Consider the following 25685-nt stretch of genomic DNA (forward strand, 5'->3'; position numbering starts at 1 on the left):
CTTCAGGAGATGCTCCTTCCCACTCCATGACTTTTGGTGACTAGTTGATCTGCTGAAATGCAGACATAGTTTTCAAATTAGGTCCCTGGGCTTTTCCTAAAAGTACACTGATTATGTGGGTGAAAGCTCTTCCCTCTTGATCTAATAATTGCCCAAAGGCCTCCATCTCTCGATACCACCATGTTGGGAATTAGGACTTCCAAACATTGAAGGCTCACAACCATTGAATCTGTGACAGCGCACGGATCATAATTAACAGCAAAGTACCAAGCAATCCCATTAATAAACAGAAAAATTAATAGAGCACTTTTTAGATTATGTGAAAAAATGTTCACCATGTTCACCCATTAAAGAAATGGAAATCAAAAAGTAACCTGGAATGTTAACTCTCCCAGGTTTAATGGCTACTGTGAAAAAATAAATGCAATGGATGTTGGTGAGGATGTGGGGGAAAAGGGACTCTGCGCTGTTAATGAGAATTTAATTAGTCTGGTGAGGCACCCTCTCCACTATTGCCAGAAATCTTAGCTTGAGTCATCCTTGTGGATTCTAGGGAGTTTTCCTCACACCAGGCTTCTCCCTAACCCCGTAATGACCCCTCTATCAAGATATCTCTTTTGTTGCTCTCCCTCTCCATCTCTTTCACTACTCAGCCAAGCTGATCCCTCATATACCATCTCTACTTCCTCCCCTCTTCACCTCCCACCCCAGTTTACCCAGGAAATCTCATGTATTTCCCTTTCCCAGGGCGAACCATGGGTGCTCCTCTTAAGGTCCTCCTTGTTACCTAATTTCTCTAGGACTGTGGGTTCTAGCCTGGTTAAGTTTTGCTTTACATCTACTATCCACTTATGAGTGAATACATACTGTGTTTGTGTTTCTGGGTAAGGGTTACCTCCCTCAGGATGATTTTTTCTAGTTCCATCCATTTTTCTGCAAATATCATAATGTCATTATTTTTTTACTGCTGAGTAATATTCCATTGGGTATATGTACCACATTTCTTTATCTATTCTTTGATTGAGGGGCATCTAGGTTGTTTCCAGAATCTGGCTATTAGGAATAATGCTACTATGAACACAGTTGAGCAAGAGTCCTTGTGGTATGATTGAGCATCCTTTGGGTATATGCCCAAGAGCGGTATCACTGGGTCTTGAGGTAGATTGATTCCCAATTATCTGAGAAGCTGCCATAATGATTTCCAAAGTGGCTGTACAAGTTTGCACTCCCACCAGCAGTGGAGGGGTACTACAGGGGAAGTTTTTTGAAACATAAATGTGTGTGTGTGTGTGTGTGTGTGTGTGTGTGTGTGTGTGTGTGTGTGTGTGTCTGGGAGGAGGGGACTGGACCTGCCTGGACTGAGTCTACCAGGTTGATCTCAGTCTGTGGGGGAGGCTTTGCCCTGGAGGAGGTGGGAATGGGGGGTGGGCTGGGGGGAAGGTGAGGGAGGCGGGAGCGGGAGAACAAGGGAATCCGTGGCTGATATGTAGAACTGAATTGTATTGCAAAATAAAAATAAAATGAAATAAGATAAAATAAAATATTTTTAAACTGTGTGTAAGAGGGTGGGCAGAAAGTGAATTCTCATTTGTTGCTGGTATGAGCTTGATTTACAGAGAACAACTTAGAAATGTTTACAAGCACTAAAAATATATAAAACTACATCTTGGAAAATTGAGTCCTAACAAACCTCTTTGTACGGGCAAAAGAGGAAAGGATCTAAGCCTATACTGAGAGACAAAGAGATTGGTAAAAACATAAAATGCACTCAATCCAGCCACATAAAAGAATTAGTAAGGCAGCCAGGCATAGTGGCACAGTATTATACTCTCACTTATGTGGGAGGCTGAGGTAGGAGAGTATCTTGAGGCCAAGAAACCAGCCTGGGGAATATAGCTAGACTCATTGCCAAGTGACAAAACAAAATGAAACAGGGCCATTTTAATAATTATGAGCACAGAAAAATATCCTTATGAGCTTTCAAGGAACTAGGCAATGCATGCCTAAAGATAGATTTACAGATATTAACCATTTTGCAACAGATTTTTTGGTTGGTTGGTTTTATTTATGGGTTGTGGTTTTGTCCTTTGGTTGGAGGCTTTTGTTTTGTTTTGTTTTGTTTTGTTTTGTTTTGTTTTGTTTTGTAGGATAACCCATCACCTCCACATGCTATCACTGAGCTATATTGCCAGTCCCTCCCCCAAAGACTCCCTTAGTGAACCCCATATGGTGCTGACCACACTATGTCTCAGCTGTTCTCCAAAAAGGGACAAGAGGTTTTTGTAGAGCAAAGGATACGGTCAACAAGGCAAAGCCACAGCCTACAGAATGGGAAAAGGTCTTCACCAACCCCACATCTGACAGAGGACTGATATCGAGAATATATAAGGAACTCAAGAAATTAGACATCAAAATGCCCAACAGTCTAATTAAGAAATGGGCTATAGAACTAAACAGAGAATTCCCAACAGAGGAAGCTCAAATGGCTGAAAGACATTTAAGGAATTGCTCAACATCCCTAATCATCAGGGAAATGCAAATCAAAATGGCTCTGAGATACCACCTTACACCTGTCAGAATGGCTAAGATCAAAAACACTGAAGACAGCTTATGCTGGAGAGGATGTGGAGCTAGGGGAACTCTCCTCCACTGCTGGTGGGAATGCAAGCTTGTAAACCACTTTGGAAATCAATATGACGCTTTCTTAGAAAACTGGGAATCAATCTCCCCCAAGATCCAGCTATACCACTCTTGGGCATATTCCCAAGGAATGCTCAATCATACCACAAGGGCACTTGCTCAGCTATGTTCATATCAGCATTGTTTGTAATAGCCAGAACATGGAAACAACCTAGATGCCCTTCAACTGAAGAATGGATAAATAAAATGTGGTCCATATACACAATGGAATACTACTCAGCAGAGAAAAACAATGACATCATGAGGTTTGCAGGCAAATGGATGGATCTAGGAAAAATCATCCTGAGTGAGGTAACCCAGACTCAGAAAGACAAACATGGTATGTACTCACTCATAGGAGGATACTAGAGGTAAAACAAAGATGACTAGACTGCTACTCACAACTCCAGGGAGGCTTCCTAGAAAACAGGACCACAAGAAAGACACAGGGATCACCCAATTATAGAGAAATGGATGAGATCTACATGAACAACATGGATGTGAGTGGGGGTAATGAAGGGCAAGGGTCGAGGGAAAGAGAGTTTAGGGGAGCAGGAGATCCCAGCTGGATCAAGAACAGAGAGGGAGAACAAGGAATAGGAGACCATGGTAAATGAAGACCACATGGGAATAGGAAGAAGCAAAGTGCTAGAGAGGCCCACAGAAATCCACAAAGATACCCCCACAATAGACTACTGGCAATGGTCGAGAGAAAATCCGAACTGACCTACTCTGGTGATAGGATGGTCAAACACCCTAATTGCCGTGCTAGAAACCTTATCCAATGACTGAGGGAACGGATGCAGAGATCCACAGCCAGGCCCCAGGTGGAGCTCCAGAAGTCCAATTGGTGAGAAAGAGGAGGGTTTGTATGAGCAAGAATTGTTGAGACCAAGGTTGGATAAAGCACAGGGACAAATAGTCAAACAAATGGAAACACACGAACTATGAACCAATAGCTGAGGAGCCCCCAACTAGATCAGGCCCTCTGGATAAGTGAGACAGTTGATTAGCTTGATCTGTTTGGGAGGCATCCAGGCAGTGGGACTGACCTGTCCTCAGTGCATGAGCTGGTTGTTTGGAACCTGGGGCTTATACAGGGACACTTGGCTCAGCCTGGGAGGAGGGGACTGGACCTGCCTGGACTGAATTTACCAGGTTGAACTCAATCCTGAGGGGAGTCTTTGCCCTGGAGGAGATGGGAATGGGGGGTGGGCTGGGGGGAAGGGGGGGAGAGCAAGGGAATCTGTGGCTGATATGTAAAATTAAATTAAATTATAAAATAAAAAAAGAAAACTAAAGAAATAAACAAATTCATTTATAAGTATAAACAAAAATCAAAGTAAAATAATCATGAATCACTTAGAGATGGGGACATATTATGAGAACTGCACCATTGACTGACTTTGATTTCATTTTTGTACAAGCATTACAGGGTATACTTATGCAAATGTCCATGTTACAGGTCAACCACTTTCTGTGGCCTCTAATTGTAATTGTTAATGCATGTTAATTGTACAAATTAGTAGGATCCTACCCACCCGTGCTGTTTCTACCCTCCCTCCTTCCTTCTCTAACCCCTCTGCAAGCTTCTTTTTAGGGCTACTAGAGTCCCTCTTCCACTTCCAGCCCCCCATGGATTTTTCTGTCTTCCACACATGTAAAGAACCACATCACAGTTGTGTTTCTGCATCTGGCTGATTGTACTTTCCATCATGACCTTCATGCCATGAAGATTTTATTTTCATCACCAAAATGATCCTCAATTCTTATAAAAGGATTCCAAAGAAATCTCAAGAATGGAGACTTCAGCCACTATATTTGAAAAGAAAAGAAAGAAATCCCAACAAGGCCTTCCTCTCTGGGTTTATTGAAAATAATTTCTCCCCTGTTTGCAGAGCTGAATGAGATGAGGCAGACATGTGGGGTCCACAGAAGAGCTGGGAGGGACCATCTGTCTGGTGGAAGAGTCATATCCCTGGATCTCCTATACCATGGAGGGACCATGAGGGGCCACTGCCACACACCAAAGCCACTAGTACCTATCCAGGGACACACATAGTCCTAACTCTGACACAGTCAGATAAAGTCCATCAGATGAGGTGGGAATGGTGTCATGGTGCTTGCCTGATTACCACCATGCAGAAGTAGGCAGTATAATCATAAGTTCCACACTACCTTTATAAAGTCTGTGTTTTCATGAGAATATTTGAAAGTAAATTGTAGGAAAGCATTCCTGGGAATTGAGAAGATACAAGTTGACATTGACTTTGTCTCTTAACTTAAGTAAATTGTAGGAAATCATTCCTGAGAATTGAAAAGACACAAGTTGACACTGACTATATCTCTTAACAAGAGTATGCATGCAGGCTGTTTCTTATACGAGACGATCCCAGGGTGGTGTTCATCTACATCAAGTGTCTGGAGGCTGTTATATACTCTTCCTCTTGGACACCCCATGGAGAGCCTTAGCACATAGAGACCTGAGGTGCTATTCTTTTGAGGAACCAAGGTATCCCATTATTATGTAGTGCACAAGGCTTCAAGCTCTAGATTTGACATCTGGTCATATATGTGAAGATAAGGGAAGTAATGGCTCCTCCTGAAATACAGAAACACTCTGCACACGTTTCTAAAAAATGTTGATTTTAGACTTTTGTTTATCCACCAGCAATCCATGTGCTTACCAGGTCAGAGTCCAGCCTGCCTGAACCCAAACTATCATTTTAGGAGTTGAGACTAAACATTGGACCTAATAGTGAGATGGTGCTAGCTAGCAAGACTGACGACCCAGATTCAAAATCCGGGACCCACAGGAAAGAAGAGAACTGACTCCTTCAAGTTGTCCTCTGACCTCCATATATATGCCATGGTGTGATTCCACAAATCGGTGTAAAAGCCAAAACCAAAGGGGAAGAGAACCACATTTGGTCCAAGCTGCATGTTCCTCATGAGACAGTGCTTGGCACGTCACCGCGGCTCCACTGAACTGTCTAGAATGTCCTTCCTGGTATGTTCCTCACTAGGCCCTGCTTCAAGGACTGCTCCCTCACGGGAAGCAGAGGGGAATAGCGTCCCTCAGAGGCTGCACACATCTCCTGAGCCACATCATTAAACACAAGTCTAGGAGGTACCGTGAAGGGAATTTGCAAAGTAAATTTACTGATCATCTTCCTAAAAAATGGTCCCAAAAGAGATGGTGTGGGTGGGCCTGACTCCATCAGTTACAAAGTCAATCAATTAAAGTTTGGATAGCTCTGATTCAAAACAACAATGACGGCTGATGCTGCTCTTTCCTTCTGCATGCTCCTTGCACTTCTGTCTGTGGCCATGCTCAGTTCATACTGTCGGTCACAGTCCCTCCCTGAACTCAATTGCTGCTTCGTTTCCCCCCCTGGGTATAGAGATGAATACCTGTAAGAAGTGTGTTTACACAACACATTCCTTTCCATTTTCTCTCCTGTGTGTCCAGAAGCACATATGCAGCACACATTGCTTCATTGTGTTGAGGAGGCATGCATGCATTCATCCTGTTTCCTGATTGTGGATATCATGTGACTAGCCGCTTCTAGTTCCTGCTGCCTTGACTTCTCCATCATGATGGACTACACCCTTGAACTGTGAACCAGAAGAAGCCGCTTTTCCCTTAAGTTGCTCTTGTCTGGATTTTTTTTTTTTTAATCTTCAATAAAACTTGCATCATGTGGCTGGAAGGTCCATGATAAGTTCCATGGTCCTTTATCTTATACAAGGAACAAAGATGATGCTCATTGCATATTGGGGACTCTTAAAGCCTAGAAACACAAACAGTTATGGGCCTTAAAACTCCAAGAAGAACCTGTCTGTAGTCAAAATATCAAACACAGGGGATCTTGATGATATGGACCCATTTCCCTGAATTGCAGTATGGCCCTGGATGAGGGTACTCGCTGTTTTGCCATCACAGAACAAAAGAAAGTCACAGATCAATACATTCAATATTGTGTGCTTTTAGATTCTGGACTCACAATGGGAAAGTTTTCAATTTGGCTGAACTGAGGTGGAAAGACTGTTGCTGATGTGCTGTGGCAGGGCTGCAATCCTGGACTAATAATAAAGAGAAAGCCAGCTGAGCACCAGCATTCCTTGCTCTCTGCCTCCTCTGGCTACAGACACAGTGGGATAAGCCCCTCCCCCTCCTGTCACAGGCCTCTCCTCCATGAAAAACTGAAAGTTCTCAGATGCAGACTCAAGGAGTTCACTAAAGTGGATTGTGGGGGCAAATAGGAGTTTAGTGAAAGAGTTATTGACACCATGGACAGACAGATGGACAGTGAACCACACTGCAGAAGCTCTGAGGAGAGTTAAAGCCCAACAGCAGAGACAGACGGCATGGTGAGAGTTCTGAAGACAGGAATCAGGGCCTGCATGTCAGAGCCTGGCTCCCTTCTTATTTTTGATTCCAAGACAGGATTCTGGGAAGGGGTATGGAGAAGGCAGTGTGGACAACACACCTTCTTTGGCATAAACCTCACATCCCCAGGTAAAAAGCATGGATCTTATGTATCTATCGACTGGAGATTCCTAGACAGCCTGGTGATACCTGTTAGAGGAGATGTCAATGGCAGCAGTTGGGTGTGGATTCTCATTTTGTCCAGCTTTCTCCTTTTCATGATAGGTCTGTATAAGAGTGATTACTGTTAACTACAGGACAGAGTTAATACTAAGCTGTCTTAAAATATCCTTTGCCAACACCATTAAATCAAAACTCTTCAGTTTAAACTCAGGTAGATTTTTGAGATAGAGGCAAAAAGCAGTCTTATTCTTTTCCAAAATTTCACAAGAATGGTCTCTAGGCCACTTACCAATATTCTTCCCTGCTGAAACTTCTTAAGCCAGACTGCCATAATTTACATTGCCTTCAGCACATGTTTCTACTAGGTAGCCCAGTAAGCACCACTTAAAGTGTTCAAACACTTTTGTAGTCCAAAGTCCCAAAGTTCACATTATGCCAACTTAACATGGCCAGGTTCATCACAGATATATCCCAATTCCTGGTACCAATTTATTGCTTACAGTTTCAGAGGTTTAGTCCATTAACACAATTGCAGAGAACATGGCTACATGCATGAGTCATGGTATTGGAGAAGTAACTGAGAGCTACATCCTGATCCATAGGCAGAGAGACAGACAGAGACAGAGACAGAGAGAGAGAGAGAGAGAGAGAGAGAGAGAGAGAGAGAGAGAGAGAGAGAAAGAGAGAGAGATAGCAGATTCTGGTGGCATAGGCTTTTGACACCTAAACCCACCTTTAGCATCACATTTCTTCCAACAACATCACACCTTCTATTCCTTTCAAGCAAATGACTCTCTGGTGACGAAGCTCCACAGCATATGAGCCTATGGAGGCCATTCTTATTTAACCATCACAGTAATGAAGATGTCAGTCTCTTGTAGGTTTGCCACCTTTATTTCCTAGCTATAACCCATCTCCCTATCTGTCTATCTACCAGGGAGTCTGTCTAACTCCTAGTCTCTCAGTTTGAAGCACCATCACAGCATGTCTAGATAACTACTCCAGTCATCCCGTGGGGTCTCTAGACTTCTAGTCATCCTCTCAAGCCACCACACAAGTTACCGTGCTCAACAGAAAAGCTTTTATATCCCTTCGTTATTTAAATCATTTTAGGTTTTACTCCAAATTCCTTCCCATAGGCCCTCTTCATTTAAGCTTTATTGAAGCATCATTATTCCGATGAAATACTTCCATATCAGACATGTCAATGCTTTCCTGGTCTCCAGGCCTCTTCATAGGATTTTTCAAGATTCAGATCTGTACCCCACTGACTCAAAACTTCAAGTAAATCATTGTAGCCTGTCTGTTCTCTAACAAGAAGTCATCTGTGAGTTCTGAGCCTGGGTTATCCACCATCTCAGACAAGCCCTGCCATCTGATATTATCCTGCATTGTTAGGACCCATTTATGTTTCTGTATCTGCTTCTTCTAGCATCATCTGAGGAATTTACAGCCATTCATTGTCATGCTCCAAAATAAAGAACAAGAAGTGAAGGTGAAAAACTGTAGTTATTGTTTCAGTGGAATATGGACAAAAAGGATCAGTCCAGTAGTTGCTGAGGCTTCCTATTGATGATTAATTGATGTTCAGAGGTCAATCAATGAAATACAGAAGTATTATTTCTCTTTCAACCTTTCTATGCTTATCCTTCATCCCCTTTTCATCATGTTCTACAATTGGAAGTTTCTTGTCCCAACCACCTATGCCAAAATAACCACTCATTTATATTGACTGTAAATGCTTGACCAATAGCTCAGGCTTGTTACTAACTAGCTCTTACATTTTAAGTTAATCAGTATTTCTTATTTATGCTCTGCTACATGGCAGTACCTTTATTAGCATGGCACAATCATCTTGGGCTTACTCTACCTCAGCTGGCAACTTCTGACTCAGCCCTTCTCCTTCCCATCATCCTTAGTTTGGTCACCCCACCCATATTCCCTGCCTGGCTAGAGATCAATCCACATTATATTAAACCAATTCGAGTGACAAATCTTTACAGTGTACAAGAGAATTATTCCATAGCAATGTTCTTTCTTTTTACTTAATGCCTCAAGATATAGTTGTTCTAGCTTATGATGTACCTTCGTCTCAAGCCAATGCTGTAAGTTCTTTCCAAAAATAGACAGTCCCATGATCTAGATTAGAAATGCTAATGTACTTCCCAACTCAAACCTTAATGTCCTTCCAAAGGAACTCAGTTGTATCCCAAATATTGATGTATTTAAATCATTTAAAGCAATCACCTCGAGCTGCACAGATTATATTTGGCTTCCTAGTAGACCACAGAGATCAAGTTTCTCCACTGTACCTGTAGATGAACTTGGTGAACTTCTGTTCTAACAAAGAAGGGTCAGGCATGGTGACTTGTAGTAGGTGAGTTTTTGAGCTTGCCCCGTATCCACAGTTCCCTTTCACACACAACACCCATGAAGGTAGATACTTGAATGACTAGAAACAGGAGAACTGAAAATCTCCAACCTGGACTACTCTAGGGACTCTCACATGAGGAAAGAGAGAAACTGAGTTGTCACCTCCCAGGGAGTGCTGCTAGATTCCAGGTGACCAGAAGCAGTGAGGTAGCAAATGTCACACAATCATAGCACAGTCACCCACTGCAAAGATTTACAGGTGGGTAGTAGGAAGACTGAGAAAGTCTGCTCTAATTCAAACTAAGTAGATTCTGTGTCCTTGATCCTTCACCAACACCATCCAAGATACTCTGGCCCCGTTCCTGAGACTGTTGCAACTTATTTGAGTTGTGCTGAGGCCACCACTGAATACAGTGACACTAACAGAAAACTCTTGCAAAATTCCACTTGTCTGGTTGGACACCTAGAGTGGAGGTTCTTGTTTACACAGAGCACTCGTAAATAAAGCACTGTGTATCGGGGACGTCTCTGGAAAACCTAGCAGGGAAGAGGACATTACAGGCCCTGTCTTCTTGTCCTTCCTTCCTACACCATGTGGAAGGACAGACAGGCTCTGCAATGTCTGATTTCAGTTCTTCTTGCCTTCCTGGCCTCTGCTTCCTTATCACCTGGACAACCGTGAGTACCACCAAGGCTTCTTCCATGTTGTTTCTCCTCCAATCAAAACCATCCATTGCCTTTCACAGTTCCTTCTCCCAAAACCCTCCCTATATCATTTGACTTTTCAATTAACAAACAATAATTGTATGTATGTTTTCCAACTTTAGTATTACATGATTCTATGTTGTCATTTTTCCAATTCTAAAGCAATTACTAAACTGAGGTGTGATGTGATTTAGAATAGCATTCCTCTTACAACTGTACCACTAATATCTAAAATCCCAGTGGTCAGAGACATTTTTACGTGTTGAAACCATTTCATCTCTTTGAAAATAAATATCTTCATTGTTGGCACTTTGGGTTGGAAATGTGTAGCCTATAATTTAACTTTGGGACGGGTAAGGATTCAGGCACACTGCAACTCTGTAGATGTTTGTGTCTTAAAACAGCACACTTGTTAGGATCAAAGACTTTGTATTAAACTGCAAAGAAGAACTTGTTATTTGGTGCCCAAATAAGCACACTATCAGGATTATATTGTTGAGTGATTTTCTTGACATTTTTTGATCAGAAAAATGTATTTAAAGTGATAAAAATAAAAGCAATCTTGATTTTTTTTCTATTATGTGATGTAGTGGTGACAGGCTAGATTTTGGGAGAATTTTGGTACAAAAAAACTCTAATGCCAGAAAAAGGTAGAGAACAATTCCTACAGACAGCCTTTAGCACATGTTCAAGTATAGCATATGTGAATCATGCTGCTCTGAATTGCACAGTCACATTATAAGTCTTAGGTTTAGGGTACCAAAAAATAAAAGCAGGGTACTGTTATTTTTCAAGAATTAAACATCATAATCAAGAACAATCATGATTAATTTTTATGAAAAGAATAATTTTTCCTCCCAGATTGTTATTCAAAAAAATTTTTAAGCCTTCTAGCACTGAATGCTCGCTGCTTCAGTGACGATAGTCCATGCCATGTGAAGCTGCCTTGATGGATATCACTGCTGAAGCTGAGTGATTACCATTACAAACACTGATAATTGACCACTCTGGGGTATCATGCAGTCACCTGCCATCTCAGGCTGGAGAGTCTTGGATGGTGATGATTATTGTGAAGAAACTACAGCCATGGACAATGATATCTGCCCCCAGCTGGCCTCAACTTTTCCCTTTCCAGGAAGTATATGGTGCTGGTCCCTTCCCAGCTCTACACTGAGACCCCTGAGAAAATCTGCTTCCATCTACTCGATCTGAATGAGACAGTGACTGTCAGGGCCTCCTTGCAGTCTAGCTGGGGAACCAGAAGTCTGTCCAATGAGTTTGTGGTTGACAAGGACTACTTCCACTGCGACTCCTTCACTGTGAGTACTAGATACCTGTCCCTATTTATTTTCTATATTTATATACATATGTGTGTAGATGCATATATAATATACTTACATATTTCTAAAAGAGATTAATCTAGAAACACCGCTACTACTTCATAACAATAGACACTTAGAACATTTACCCAAAAAAAAATATCATAGATTATCCCACCCCAAAACAGGAAGAGCCAATATTTGTGCATGTGCTGCTTTCCCTGTGAAGTTCCTCAAAAACCTAACCCAGAGAAAGAAGGATTTTGCCACTGTGTAGTAAGTACTTGCTGGTAGCAAGTTATAAACTTCCAATTAGCACTCCATCTAATCAGAACCACATCTCCTATGTGTAATTGTTATCCTGAATAAGTACTGGGTTTCTTCTTCTGTACCTATCCTCAAGATGCAATTCCTACCACCATCAATATGTTAGTTTTCACTCTACCTAAGTTCCACAGTTATATCTAGTTTTCAATCAAGATTATATTTACTCCATAAAAATGACTGTGTCTTTGTTGCTTCCATTGACTCATATGAAATGTTGTGTTTTTCTTTTCATACTTTGTTTCTGACATACCCTCCTTACATAATACTTAAACAGAAACTGATGAACCCTGATGTCCTTCCCGTGGTGTGGAAGGACAGGAGGTAAGAAGGAAATCTAAGACCTCCAAAGGGTCACGGTGAAGGGTCTTGTGTTCCTCTCATCCTCAGCTCCCCAGAGTCTCAGCTTCAGATGAGAAAGTGTCCCTCTCTGTCCACATCAAAGCACAGACACACGAATTCAACAAAAAGAGTACAGTGCTGGTGAAGAACAAAGAAAGTGTTGTCTTTGTCCAGACAGACAAACCTGTGTACAAACCAGGACAGTCAGGTACGAAGGTCCATCACGGGCTATGGAGTGGAGAAGCCATCCTGAACATGGCACAGAGAGGGCCTGGCTCTCTGGACCTCACTAGAAAATTCTCTCTCTCTCTCCCTTTTCCAGTCAAGTTTCGGGTTGTCTCTATGGATAAAAACCTACGCCCCCTGAATGAGTTGGTGAGTCTTTTACATGTGGGTATTGGTGGGTTTGTGAAGACATAATGTGACTGAAATATTCTCATATCTAGCCCCTTGCTAAGGTATGAGTTGGTCTTCTTCTCTACTCTGTTCTTTTGACTATTTATACCCCTTGCTCAGCTACCATTGACCATGCAATATCTTCCTTATATTTTGCACTCCATTACTGGTTAACTGTCTTTGGATTTCTTTATACTTAATGGAGACTGTTACTGTACAGAACCTTTGGGCTTAATCACATTTTTCAATTATTTCTTTTGTAGTTTCTGTTACTTCATGCCATCCTTAAGAAATCGATTTCTAGTCTAACAGGGGTATTTCTTACATATAACCTTGTATTTAAAATTTAGATCCTTCCCTAAATGGAGTCTCTAAAGAATAAATTAGCATTTCAGAGTCTCTTGTCCTGTGCAATTCAGCAAGTGATGGGTGTTGTAGCTGGAGTTTTCTTGTGTCCACCCTGGTCCTGCAGCTGCTTATTCCCAAGTAAACACACAGAGACTTATATTACTTATAAACTGTATGGCTGTGGCAGGATTCTTGCTATGTAGTTCTTAAATCTTTTTTTTTGTTTGTTTGTTTTTTGTTTTGTTTTTTTTTCATTTTTTTTTATTAATTTATTTTGCAATACAATTCAGTTCTACATATCAGCCATGGATTCCCTTGTTCTCCCCCCTCCCGTCCCCCTCACCTTCCCCCCAACCCCCCCCCCATTCCCATCTCCTCCAGGGCAAAGCCTTCCCCACAGACTGAGGTCAACCTGGTAGACTCAGTCCAGGTAGGTCTAGTCCCCTCCTCCCAGGCCGAGCCAAACAATCCTGCATAGGCCCCAGGTTTCAAACAGCCAACTCATGCAATGAGCACAAGATCTGGTCCCACTGCCTGGATGCCTCCCAAACAGATCAAGCCAATCAACTGTCTCATCCATTCAGAGGGCCTGATCCAGTGGGGACCCCTCAGCCATTGGTTCATAGTTCATGTGTTTCCATTCATTTGGCTATTTGTCCCTGTGCTTTATCCAACCTTGGTCTCAACAATTCTCGCTCATATAAACCCTCCTCATTCTCGTTGATTGGACTCCCAGAGATCCACCCAGGGCCTAGTCATGGATCTCTGCATCCAGATCCCTCAGTAGTTGGATGAGGTTTCTAGCACAACAATTAGGGTGTTTGGCCATCCCATCACCAGAGTAGGTCAGTTCGGGCTGTCTCTCGACCACTGCCAGCAGTCTGTTGTGTGGGTATCTTTGTGGATTTCTGTGGGCTTCTCTAGCACTTTGCTTCTTCCTATTCTCATGTGGTCTTTATTTACCATGGTCTCCTATTTCTTGTTCTCCCTCTCTGTTGTTGATCCAGGTGGGATCTCCCGCTCTCCCAAGCTCTCTTTCCCTCGACCCTCGCCTTTCATTACCCCCACTCATGTCCAGGCTGTTCATGTAGATCTCATTCCATTTCTCTGTCATTGGGTGATCCCTGTGTCTTTCTTGGGGTCCTGTTTTCCAGGTAGCCTCCCTGGTGATGTGAGTAGCAGACAAGTCATCCTTGTTTCATGTCTAGTATCCTGCTATGAGTGAGTACATACCATGTTTGTCTTTCTGAGTCTGGGTTACCTCACTCAGGATGATTTTTTCTAGATCCATCCATTTGTCTGCAAACCTCATGATGCCATTGTTTTTCTCTGCTGAGTAGTATTCCATTGTGTATATGTACCACACTTTGTTTATCCATTCTTCAGTTGAAGGGCATCTGGGTTGTTTCCATGTTCTGGCTATTACAAACAATGCTGATATGGTAGTTCTTAAATCTTAAATTAACACATTTATACTTATCTATAAGTTGCCATGAGGCTTGTGGCTTACTGGTACTTTTACATCTTACTTCCTCTGTGTCTGGCTGGAGACGCCTGACTCTGTCTTCCTGTTCCCAGAATTCTCCTCTCTGCTTAACCTGCCTATCCTAAACTTCCTGCCTGGCTACTGGCCATTCAGTGTTTTATTTATCAACCAAATCAGAGCAACACATTCACAGCAAACAGATCGATATCCACAGCAGGGTGTCTGTGCTAATCACCTTCTACTGCAAGTAGAGGCTTCTCTGACAGGGGCTGAGAGAAGCTTTGATCTATAAGTATAAAGATACATCAACATCAGTTGGTTTAACACTATGTCCTTTAGCAGCAGAATAATAATGGGTTCTCCTCTGGTCCTATGGCGTGCCTAGCCACAGATTCTTGGCCCTATAATGATGTCTAATGTGGGTTTCATCTTGCATAGTAGGACTTAAATCCAGTCAGAGAGTGGTTGGCTACTTTCATGACATTTGTGCTACTATTGCATCAGTGGGGGTGTCTTGCTAGGCCAGTGGTTCTCACAGTTTATAGGGTTCATGGCGGGGTGAGATTGATGATTCTCTGCCCTTCTGGTAGTGTGCATAGCACCTTCCTGCTCTGTGAAACTTATTCAGTAGTGATGGCTCCAGTCATCAGCAGCTTAACTGTAGAATGTGAAAGCCCATATTAGACATCTAAATAGCATCCTCTCCAACCAAGGAACATAGATTATTGTGTCAGAGAGGAAGGAATGACTGTAAGAGCCAGAGGTAGTGAATGAATACAAGGAGACAGTCCTCTAGACTCAGCATGGCAGCCACACATATGAACTTATAATTCTGTTAGCATGCACAAGCACATTCCAGACCAGGCCAGACCCAAACCTTAGCATGGAGAGGGGACATGTACATGAAATCCCACCCTTAACTGAGGTGCTATTGCTAACTGATAGCTACTGGCAGAAACTCAGTTTTCTTTAGAGTATAGATGCAGGTAAGTCCACTACACTCCAGTGACAGCCCACATATCCAAGAATATATGGGCAGCACAAATGGTGTTAATAGGTGAAAAAAAAGAGAGAAAACACTAAGTCAGGTGGGTAAGGAAGGAAGGTAGTTCTGGTATGAGTTAGGGGAAGGGGTGAATATCATCAGAAAACACTGTACAAAACTCTCAAAGAACTAACTAAAAATTAAAACAAACAAAATAGCCATCCCATTTTACTCAATATTCTCTTTACAGATAAAAAATTACAATAGAAATCATTTGGTGGAGAGTAGAGATTCTATCTTATCACAATAATCTGTTGTATAATTCTATCAAGGATATTTTATCTTTTTATTTATTGTTCTCTCACACAGTACATCATGACCATAGCTTCCCCTCCCTCCACTCCTTCCAGTCTCCCTCCCTCATCTAGATTCATGTCCCTTCAGAAAAGAGCAGGCCTCCTAGAGATATCAGCTGTACATGGCATAACAAGATGTTTGGTCAGGCACAAACCCCTTCTATCAAGGCTGGATGAGACAACCCAATAGAAAGAAAAGGGTCCCAAGAGCAGGCAAGTTAGTCAGAGACATGCACACTCCCACTGTTAGGAGTCTCACAAAAACCCCAAGCAAACAACCACAGCATGCATGCAGAGGACCTAGTTCAGACCCACAGAAATCACAGGCTCTGTGATTTCTTCTTCAGTCTCTGTGAGCCCCTATGAGCCCTGCTTAATTGATTCTGTGGGCCATGTTCTCCTGGTGTCTTTGACCCCTCTGACTCCTACCATCCTTCCTCCTGTCTTTGCGGGGTTCCCTGAGCTCTGCCTAATATTTGGCTGTGGATCTCTGCATCTGCTCCCATCAGCTGCCAGAGGAAGCCTCTCTGATGACCATTGGGCTAGGCACCAATCTTGTGAGTATAGCAGAATATTATTAGAAATCATTTCATTCATTTACTTATTTATTGGTTGGGGTGGTCAGTGATGTTTGGTTCTACCCTAGATCTCTGTCCGTCTTCCAGTTACTGGCCATCCAGACAGTGTGGGCCATGGGCTGCCTCTAGTAGCTTTGCCCTCAAGTTAGACGATTTGTTGTCATTAGTTGTTAGTCATTTGTTGGCCATTCTCACAAGCTCTGAGCCTCCATTGCCTCAGCACATCTTGCAGGCAGGACAAGTTGTGGGTTGAAGGTTTTGTGTCTGGGTAGGTGTCCCTGTCCCACACCTGGAAGCCTTCCCTCCTTATAGAAGATGGCCAGTTCAGACTCCATATACATCATTACTAGGAGTCCTCAGTAGGATCACCCTCATAGGTTCCAGGAAGTTTCCACTGCACTAGGTTTCCACATTGCTCTCTAATGCCCCCTGTTCCAGTTATCTCTTTCTGTACTCTCTCCCCCAATCCCTTGCTCCCCACCTGATCTCTCATGCTCCCATCCCCACTGGCTGCCAGTCCACCTGTAAAATCTTCCAAGGGAGATTCATGCATCCCTCCTAAAGCCCTCCTCATTACTTAGCCTCTCTGGGTCTGTGGAGTGTAGTGTGATTATCTTTTACTTAGCAGCTACAGTCGTTTATAAGTGAGTACATGTCATGTTTGTCTTTCTGGGTCTGTGTTGCTTCACTCAGGATGATTTTTTTCTAGTTCCCTCCTTCATTGTATACACACACATGTATATGGTTCTGGTGAGCAACCTCTTCATCCCTTTACCTAGCTCTGTTGGCTTATGCCACTGTAAGATTTCCAGTGCAGACTGTTGATTCACTTCCTAGCACTTTGTGTGTCTCTGTGTAATACATGTTCATTCTGTGTGCATGGGTGTGTGTGTGTGTGTGTGTGTGTGTGTGTGTGTGTGTGTGTGTACACATGTATGTGCTAGCCAGAAGACAATCTTAGATTTCATTTCTTGGGTGTCGAACATCATGGGTTTTGAGTTAGAGTCTGGCTGATCTGGGGCTTAATGATCAGGCTAGGCAGCCTGGCCAGTCATCCGGTGACAGCTGTGTGTCTTTGCTTTCCATCTGGGACTACAGTGGGAACAAGTACCCACTTTTTTTTTTTTTTTTTTTTTTTTTTTTTTTGGTTTTTTGAGACAGGGTTTCTCTGTGTAGCTTTGTGCCTTTCCTGGAACTCACTTGGTAGCCCAGGCTGGCCTCGAACTCACAGAAATCCGCCTGGCTCTGCCTCCCGAGTGCTGGAATTAAAGGCGTGCGCCACCACCGCCCGGCCCACTTTTTGTCTGGATTCTGCAAATGGAACCCAGGTCTTTCTGCTTGAGCAGCTAGCATTTTACCAACTGCCTCTCCCTCCTGTCTTTTACCTCCTGGTTTCATAAGGATTACAGCACTTTCATTTTTATTTAGGTTAAATTCACTTCCTTGAATTAATCCTTGCTTCAGTATTTCAACAACTACTCCCGGATGTTTTATTTAAATTTTACTATCAGGTTGCAGTTCTACAATCAGTCTTGGAAATGTGATTGAAATATTAATAACATATATATTGATTTGGAAAGAGTATAAATCATTTCATGACCAATGTTTCTGTCTAGTGCACATGTATCTGCCCATTATTTTATGTTTCTCTTTATGTAATTCATAATGGTTTGCAATGTTCTTCTTAGGCCTATTGAATTTCTTATTTGACTTATTCCTGCAATCATAGTTTTCATTAATGAATGGTGTTTATAGAATTTATAATTTGTTGCCTTCATTTTCAATGCAATTAAGATTTTTTTCTATGTACCCTATCACTTTTTATCATGTTGATCTTGCCGAATTCCTTGGTCAAAATGACTTATCTTGGATTCCAGTAGGTTGTGTGTGCCAGTTATAAACTGATCTTGCTGTTACAGTGTAGGGTTATTTTCTCTGACAGTTAAAGAATTAAAAGGCAGGAAAAATCCTGAGCACTGCAGACAGAGTCAGCCAGTAAAGGAAACCTTCTATTAGAGTTGAGAAAACACACACAGCAGGCACATGGGTGGGAAGACCCTCTGTAGAGGGGAATTGGGAAGCCCTGCCTCTCTCTGAGGGTAGGGGTCTTTGAGGGTCTTTGAGGGGTCTTTCTTCCCTAAATTAGGGCAGATCAACTTGAACAAAGTCAGAGAGTCAGATACAAATGCAGAGTGAACTCATCTTGTTCTTGTCCTTGAATGTATCAGGCTGGTCCATTGCAGAGGTGCCCTGGTATTAGAGGGAGAGCCCTACTGTGGCCTTTAGGCCTGTGTCATAGGTCAGGAGTGTGAGGAAGAAGCCAGGATTTCACTGTTTCTATTATCTGTCTGTGGCTTTTCTTCCTGTCTGTTTACCCACCAGGGCCGGTCTAATTATTAGTCCCTCAGGTGATAGAAACAATACTCCTTCATTACTCACAGATTTTACAGCTTAGTTTCCTTTGCTGATCATGTAGACTAGGTCATCCAGGATGATATTAAAAGAAATCATATGTAAGACTTTAGTGAAATTTTCCTTTTTCACATCTTTGTTTACTCTGCAGTCTCAATTGCCTTTTTAAAAAACAAATGAAACAAACAAACAAACATGATTTCTCCATGTAATTTTGTCTGACTTGAAACTGTCTATGTAGACCAGGCTGGCCTTGAACTCACAGAGATCCTCCTGCCTCTGCTTCCTGATTGCTGGGATTAAAGGATGTGCCACCACTGTCTGCCTGGCTCAGCTGATGCTTTTAAAATCTGTTAAGTCAGCAGATGCCTCTTCCTTTTCTTGGTTCATCCTGATCTTGGAAACTGAAACCGCAGTAGTTGTTTCCAAAAGGGCAGTGTCTGCACCCTCATCTTCAGTATTTGGAGGTGAAAGTGGGTGACAATAAAGACATGGCATTTGAAAAGAACAGGAAAGAGAAGCTTCTGTCCCGAGTACCACTTAGTTCAAAAGGTTAAGGAAATAAGGCACACAAAGAGAGATCAGAGGAAAATGGAGAGAGCCTAGTCTCATCAACACAGGTCACAAAGCCAAGACAAGCTTCCCTCACTCAAGCTGCTTGTACTATTTGTCCATGACTATTAGCATAAATTAGAAAGGCAACTTGGTACCATAACAATTTACTTAAACCAAAGAGTCATCTCTCCACTTAAACAAAGACTTCCACAGTCACTGCTGGTGGGCATGCAAGCTTGTACAACCACTTTGGAAATCAATATGGTGCTTTCTTAGAAAATTGGGAATCAATCTCCCCCAAGATCCAGCTATACCACTCTTGGGCATATACCCAAGGAATGCTCAATCATACCACAAGGGCACTTGCTCAGCTATGTTCATATCAGCATTGTTTGTAATAGCCAGAACATGGAAACAACCTAGATGCCCTTCAACTGAAGAATGGATAAATAAAATGTGATACATATACACAATGGAATACTACTCAGCAGAGAAAAACAATGACATCATGAGGTTTGCAGGCAAATGGATGGATCTAGGAAAAATCATCCTGAGTGAGGTAACCCAGACTCAGAAAGACAAACATGGTATGTACTCACTCATAGGAGGATACTAGAGGTAAAACAAAGATGACTAGACTGCTACTCACAACTCCAGGGAGGCTTCCTAGAAAACAGGACCACAAGAAAGACAAAGGGATCACCCAATTATAGAGAAATGGATGAGATCTACATGAACAACATGGATGTGAGTGGGGGTAATGAAGGGCAAGGGTCGAGGGAAAGAGAGTTTAGGGGAGCGGGAGATCCCAGCTGGATCAAGAACAGAGAGGGAGAACAAGAAATAAGAGACCATGATAAATGAAAACCACATGAGAATAGGAAGAAGCAAAGTGCCATAGAGGTCCACAGAAATCCACAAAGATACCTCCACAATAGACTACTGGCAATGGTCGAGAGAAAATCCGAACTGACCTACTCTGGTGATAGGATGGTCAAACACCCTAATTGCCGTGCTAGAAACCCCATCCAATGACTGAGGGAACCGGATGCAGAGATCCATGGCCAGGCCCCAGGTGGAGCTCCAGGAATCCAATTGGCGAGAAAGAGGAGGGTTTGTATGAGCGAGAATTGTTGAGACCAAGGTTGGAAAAAGCACAGGGACAAATAGCCAAACGAATGGAAACACATGAACTATGAACCAATGGCTGAGGGGCCCCCAACTGGATCAGGCCCTCTGAATGGGTGAGACAGTTGATTGGCTTGAACTGTTTGGGAGGCATCCAGGCAGTGGGACCGGGTCCTGTACTCAGTGCATGAGTTGGCTGTTCAAAACCTGGGGCTTATACAGGGATGCTTGGCTCAGCCTGGGAGGAGGGGACTGTATTGGTGAAATTATTAAGGCCACTCCACGTAGTTAAAAGGAGATTTATTTAATTGCATAACTTACAAGTTAAGGGATAGGTAGGTCGCGGGGTCTGGGGAAGGTGTATCGCAGTCCAGCGGTGTTCCCTGGAGCTCTGCTTGGCCCACCTTCACCGTCCAAGGTCCTGGAACCGAGTGAGTGCGCTGCCCATCCAGATCTCAGGTCTCCAGGCACCTCCCTTGGCCCCGCCTTGTAGGCGTGACAGTTGCTGAAGTCTCAATGGGGGTTGGAACTACCAGATCAAAGCTGGAATGGCTACCCACTACAGGACTGGACCTGCCTGGACTGAATCTACCAGGTTGAACTCAATCCTGAGGGGAGTCTTTGCCCTGGAGGAGATGGGAATAGGGGGTGGCCTTGGGGGAAAGCGGGGGAGGAAACGGGAGGGGGGAGAACAAGGGAATCTGTGGCTGATATGTAAAATTAAATTAAATTATAAAATTAAAAAAGATGTATAACAAAAAAAAATAAAAGACTTCCACAGTCACGGGTTGTTGGTGGGGTTTTCAACACCCTCTGTGAATTCCGTCCTACAGAATAGGATTCAAATCCAGTTTTCTAACCCCATAAAAGTTGTGCCACTCTTACACCAATGGGCACATCTTGCGTGGCAGGTTGATGTTAGACATCCTAGGGTTCTAAGCTGGATAGGACCGTTGACATCTCCTCTCCTGCAGCAAGCTGTACAGCACCTTGTGGCATTGGGAAAGCTGATCAGCAGGGGGGATGTTAGCAGAGCACCAGCTTGATTTCTGTACAACCTTCCATCAAGGTGTGTGGTGTTTTCCACAATAGAATATGATCAACTAGTTATTGTGGGCAATCAAGAAGAGTGTCGAGATTCTGTATTGCTTTGGGGGTCTAGGGCCACGCTGGCCAGCAACTCATGAGGCGCTATCTCATGCATAGAACTGGGACATTTGTTTAGTGACCCTTGACCTTCAGGAGCAGCATTATCTAGACATGTAGTACATCTTCCTCTGACTCTCCGTTTAAGCTATGCTTCTTAATAGGTTTAGAAAGCAGTAAGTTTCCATGTGACTTTTTCACAGATCCTCAGTGTGGGTTAATCCTCCCATCCTCCCCTCTTGCCTCTCCCATCCCACACCCTCATCCCGAATAAATGTTCTGTCCCCAAAAGTGCACCTGTGCTTTGACATTCCCTATGTCATGCTGTGTCCCCTGCCTTGAGGGATTCCCACCCAATGGTCCTCTTCTACTTACCTTGAGTCCACAAGTACTCCGGATTTGGAGTGAGGAGCCACACATGAGAAAGAACAAACAGCAGTTATCTTTCTGAGCCTGGCTTACCTTTATAATTTTTTTGAGTTTTATCATTTACAAATTTTGTGATTTCATTTTTTGCAGATGAATAAACTTTCACTGTGTATACATGTACCACAGTTTCATCATCCATTATCATGATTTATTTTTCTAGACTTTCAGAAACAAGTTCAATCTCACTAAAATTCCCTTACAACTGCCACTGCGGGTCTCTCTTCAACTGCTAGAAATGGTTATGTTTTCCTCAAGCTGATGCTCACCTGAAGGAAATTCACCTCTTCAGACAGCTCAGTTATTACAGAACCTTAAGTGACCTTGTCACTGTCTGTCTTTACTGTAGTCTCCATCTGCTCGATCAGAAACCCTTTGCCTGTAAAACCTCTGAACATGCAGCCCTCGCCTTAGTCAGCAGTAATTCTCCATTGAAGCAAGAGCAGCTACTGAGCCCTCTCTTTGTTCGTATTTCTGGGCAATGGTCAGACAGTGGTTTGCTCTGTTGAACTACGTCCAGGAGGTGTGTATTGAGTTCATGTGCTAATGCCTTTGTGTCTCATTAGACGAGGAGGGGAAGCCAGGGCCCTGGGTAGAGCGGCATATATAGCTTGCCCAGGACACACCCCAAGTTAAACATTTTGGCTGGATATAATATTTAAAACTAGTAACCCCGCCGGGCGGTGGTGGCGCACGCCTTTAATCCCAGCACTCGGGAGGCAGAGCCAGGCGGATCTCTGTGAGTTCGAGGCCAGCCTGGGCTACCAAGTGAGTTCCAGGAAAAGCGCAAAGCTACACAGAGAAACCCTGTCTCGAAAAACCAAAAAAAAAAAAAAAAAAAAAAAACTAGTAACCCCATTTCACACTAAAAAATTCCTGATTTGAACAATAATTCTGTAATCTCCATACTGTAAAGGCTCAGGATGGGTCTCCATAAAATTATTTTCATTGTTACTTCATAACTATAACTTTGTTATTGTTATGAATTATCATGTAAATACTTTGGAGATAGAGGTTTGCCAAAGGGATCAAAACCCATAAGTTGAGAACCGCTGTTCTAAACTAACACTGTTTTCTCTTCTGTTTCAGTTTCCTCTGACTTACATTGAGGTAAGAAATTTAACTGTTTCATATTCAGAGAGAAATCAATCCACTGAAAGTAACTGGATGTTGGAATGTAGTAGCAGTACTGTTAGTCGTCAGCCTCCTACCATTGTGGATAATTGCTTTATTATATCGCATTCCCTACCCTAATGCTTCCATCATGAACACATGTGTTGATGTAATTAAAACTCTATTTACCTACAAAATTTAAACCTGGCTCACAGGATCCAAAGATGAATCGAATTATGCAGTGGCGGGATATTAACACAGAGCATGGGCTTAAGCAGCTGTCCTTCAGCCTGTCATCAGAGCCTATTCGGGGCTCCTACAAGATAGTGATAATAAAACAATCGGGAGTGAAGAAAGAGCACTCCTTCACCGTGGAGGAATTTGGTATGGCTTGGGAAGATTGAAAATGGAAAGAGATCTAGTAAGATTCTGATTATCATGGGATAAAATGTTTTGAACATGTTGAGTTCAATGGGTAAGGCTGAGCTTCATCAAACTCTAGCTAAGGCTATCCACCTAGCAACCTGGAAATTCCAGAAAGTTAAGGAATTCTCAGAAGCAAATTACTTGGCTTTTCTTATTTAATTAGATACCTCTGTGGTTTTCATGTCCTGATATAATCTATCACCACTCAAAATTCTAACTTTACTGGAAGGAGGGAGGTAACCTTAATAATGTAAAGTCACCATTTCTTGGCAGAGGCTGATCATTTAGGCAACAAGAAAAGTTAATTCCCACCTGAATTTCTCCTCTCTCTCCCAATAGTGCTTCCCAGATTTGAAGTTCAAGTAAAGGTCCCAAAGGTCATCTCTGTGCAAGATGAAAAAATAAACGTGACTGTGTGTGCAGTGTGAGTTACCTGTGTTTAATCTTCCATCCTTCCAAATGTACATGGACACAAAAGCTACCTGGGATAACGTGTCATTGTAGAATATGTAGAAATGCTAAGGTTGTCCTTCCTCCTAAAATGATCCCCCTGTGGTGTTCATTTCTTCCTCAGTCCCCACTGCTCTGCATCCATTACTGCTTGATCATTCATTGCATATGTTGATGATGTCAATTCTGATCACACCAGTGATAAATCAGTTGTATGAGGCAGTAGAGAGTTCCTGCCTTTGGAGACAGGAAGGTACCTACAAAGATCCCCTGACCCATGTGAAGAGAACACAGGCACTAAACACAGCATTCTGCTGACCTGTTATGGCTTGAGAGAAAGAACAGAGAAACAAGAGCTCCCAATCCGGTTGTTGTTCCAGCCACTGCTGCCCAAGTTTAACTTTTAAACATCTCACTTTGTGTTTGCATTTCTGTGTCTGATAAATGTGGATCCTGTGTCACAGCAACTGAAGTTGCTATTGAAGTCTGGAACCCCAGTAAGTCAAACCATGTTAGAAGGAATTTGCAAATGTACCTGAATCAAACAGAAGAGACACACCTGGCTCACATCTGCTTGTCATTAAAATAAACCTGCTCAAAAGAAAAATTGATAGGAAGAGGGCAAAAGTTTGAGGAGGTCTGTTAGAATGGTTCTGAGTCATTTAGTCATGGTCTCCATTCATCACAGACCCATCATTTACTAGCTGAGGATCCTGATTGGGTCACTTAATCTTTTCAGAACTAGAACAGGGAGAAAATCATGTCTCCCAGAGGTTCTTAACAGGGCTAAATTGTTAATATATCTAGTTAGAATGTGTCAAGTAGTAGTAATGGGTCCTATTTGCTGTCATTGTGAAAATACACAGAGCTAATCTACTGTTACAGATTGATAGTGTGGACTATGGGTAGGAAGACTGTAGTCTCTGCTTTAGGATGACCTTTGGTCTCTCTGAATTTGTCTTATAACAGATATACCTATGGGAAGCCTATACCAGGACAGGTAAAGATGCATATATGCTGTGACTATCAGGATTCTAGCGGGAAGGGAGAGGGTGCATGCATGCCACTCAGTTACCAGGTGAGTAAAAACTGCACAAAGTCCCATTTGTAATATTGAGGGCTAACTATCACAGAAATAGAGATACCAAAGCTGAGAGGAAATGCACACCCAGTTACTGAAAAGAAGATGTTCTGGGACCTTGGGACCTCAGGGGTAGCTCTGTGGTGGAACACTACCCAGGCATGTGTGCAATCCCCAGCAACACCACCCTCTGACAAAAGTGATAGTTCTGGGACCCACTGTTATTAAAGGAATATTTCAACAACTTTATAGCTAAATCGACCACCAAGTTTATTTTTTAGTATATATTCATTGTACAAAGTAATAGGTTTATGACATTTTCATACATGAGTATTATGTATTTTGACCATGTTCCCTAGTCCCACTGCCACCTCAGCTCTCTTGTGTCCCCATTCCTGTGTCCTTCTCTTCCTGTATATCCCTCACTACTTTTGTGACTTAGAGACTATTTTTGAAATATTCTTTGAAATATAATTGGCACATAGAGACTGTGAGTAAATTG

The 25685-nt window shown here is 42.6% G+C and overlaps 1 protein-coding gene across 1 annotated transcript in view; it reads left to right on the plus strand.

The window, feature by feature from the left end:
• The first annotated feature begins 10199 nt into the window (after positions 1-10199).
• The window catches only part of LOC128099740 (alpha-1-inhibitor 3-like), a 56682-nt gene continuing 41196 nt past the window's right edge, over positions 10200-25685 (plus strand). Inside the window, exons 1-8 of the mRNA XM_052721561.1 lie at positions 10200-10285; positions 11448-11631; positions 12346-12505; positions 12620-12672; positions 23203-23223; positions 23442-23610; positions 23992-24076; positions 25072-25180. Of these exons, the coding sequence (XP_052577521.1) occupies positions 10200-10285; positions 11448-11631; positions 12346-12505; positions 12620-12672; positions 23203-23223; positions 23442-23610; positions 23992-24076; positions 25072-25180 (867 nt within the window). The remainder of the gene's footprint in view (positions 10286-11447; positions 11632-12345; positions 12506-12619; positions 12673-23202; positions 23224-23441; positions 23611-23991; positions 24077-25071; positions 25181-25685) is intronic.

The sequence above is a fragment of the Peromyscus californicus genome, unplaced genomic scaffold (genome assembly GCF_007827085.1).
Source record: "Peromyscus californicus insignis strain IS unplaced genomic scaffold, ASM782708v3 Scaffold_6__1_contigs__length_162567912, whole genome shotgun sequence".
NCBI classification, from domain to species: Eukaryota; Metazoa; Chordata; class Mammalia; order Rodentia; family Cricetidae; genus Peromyscus; species Peromyscus californicus.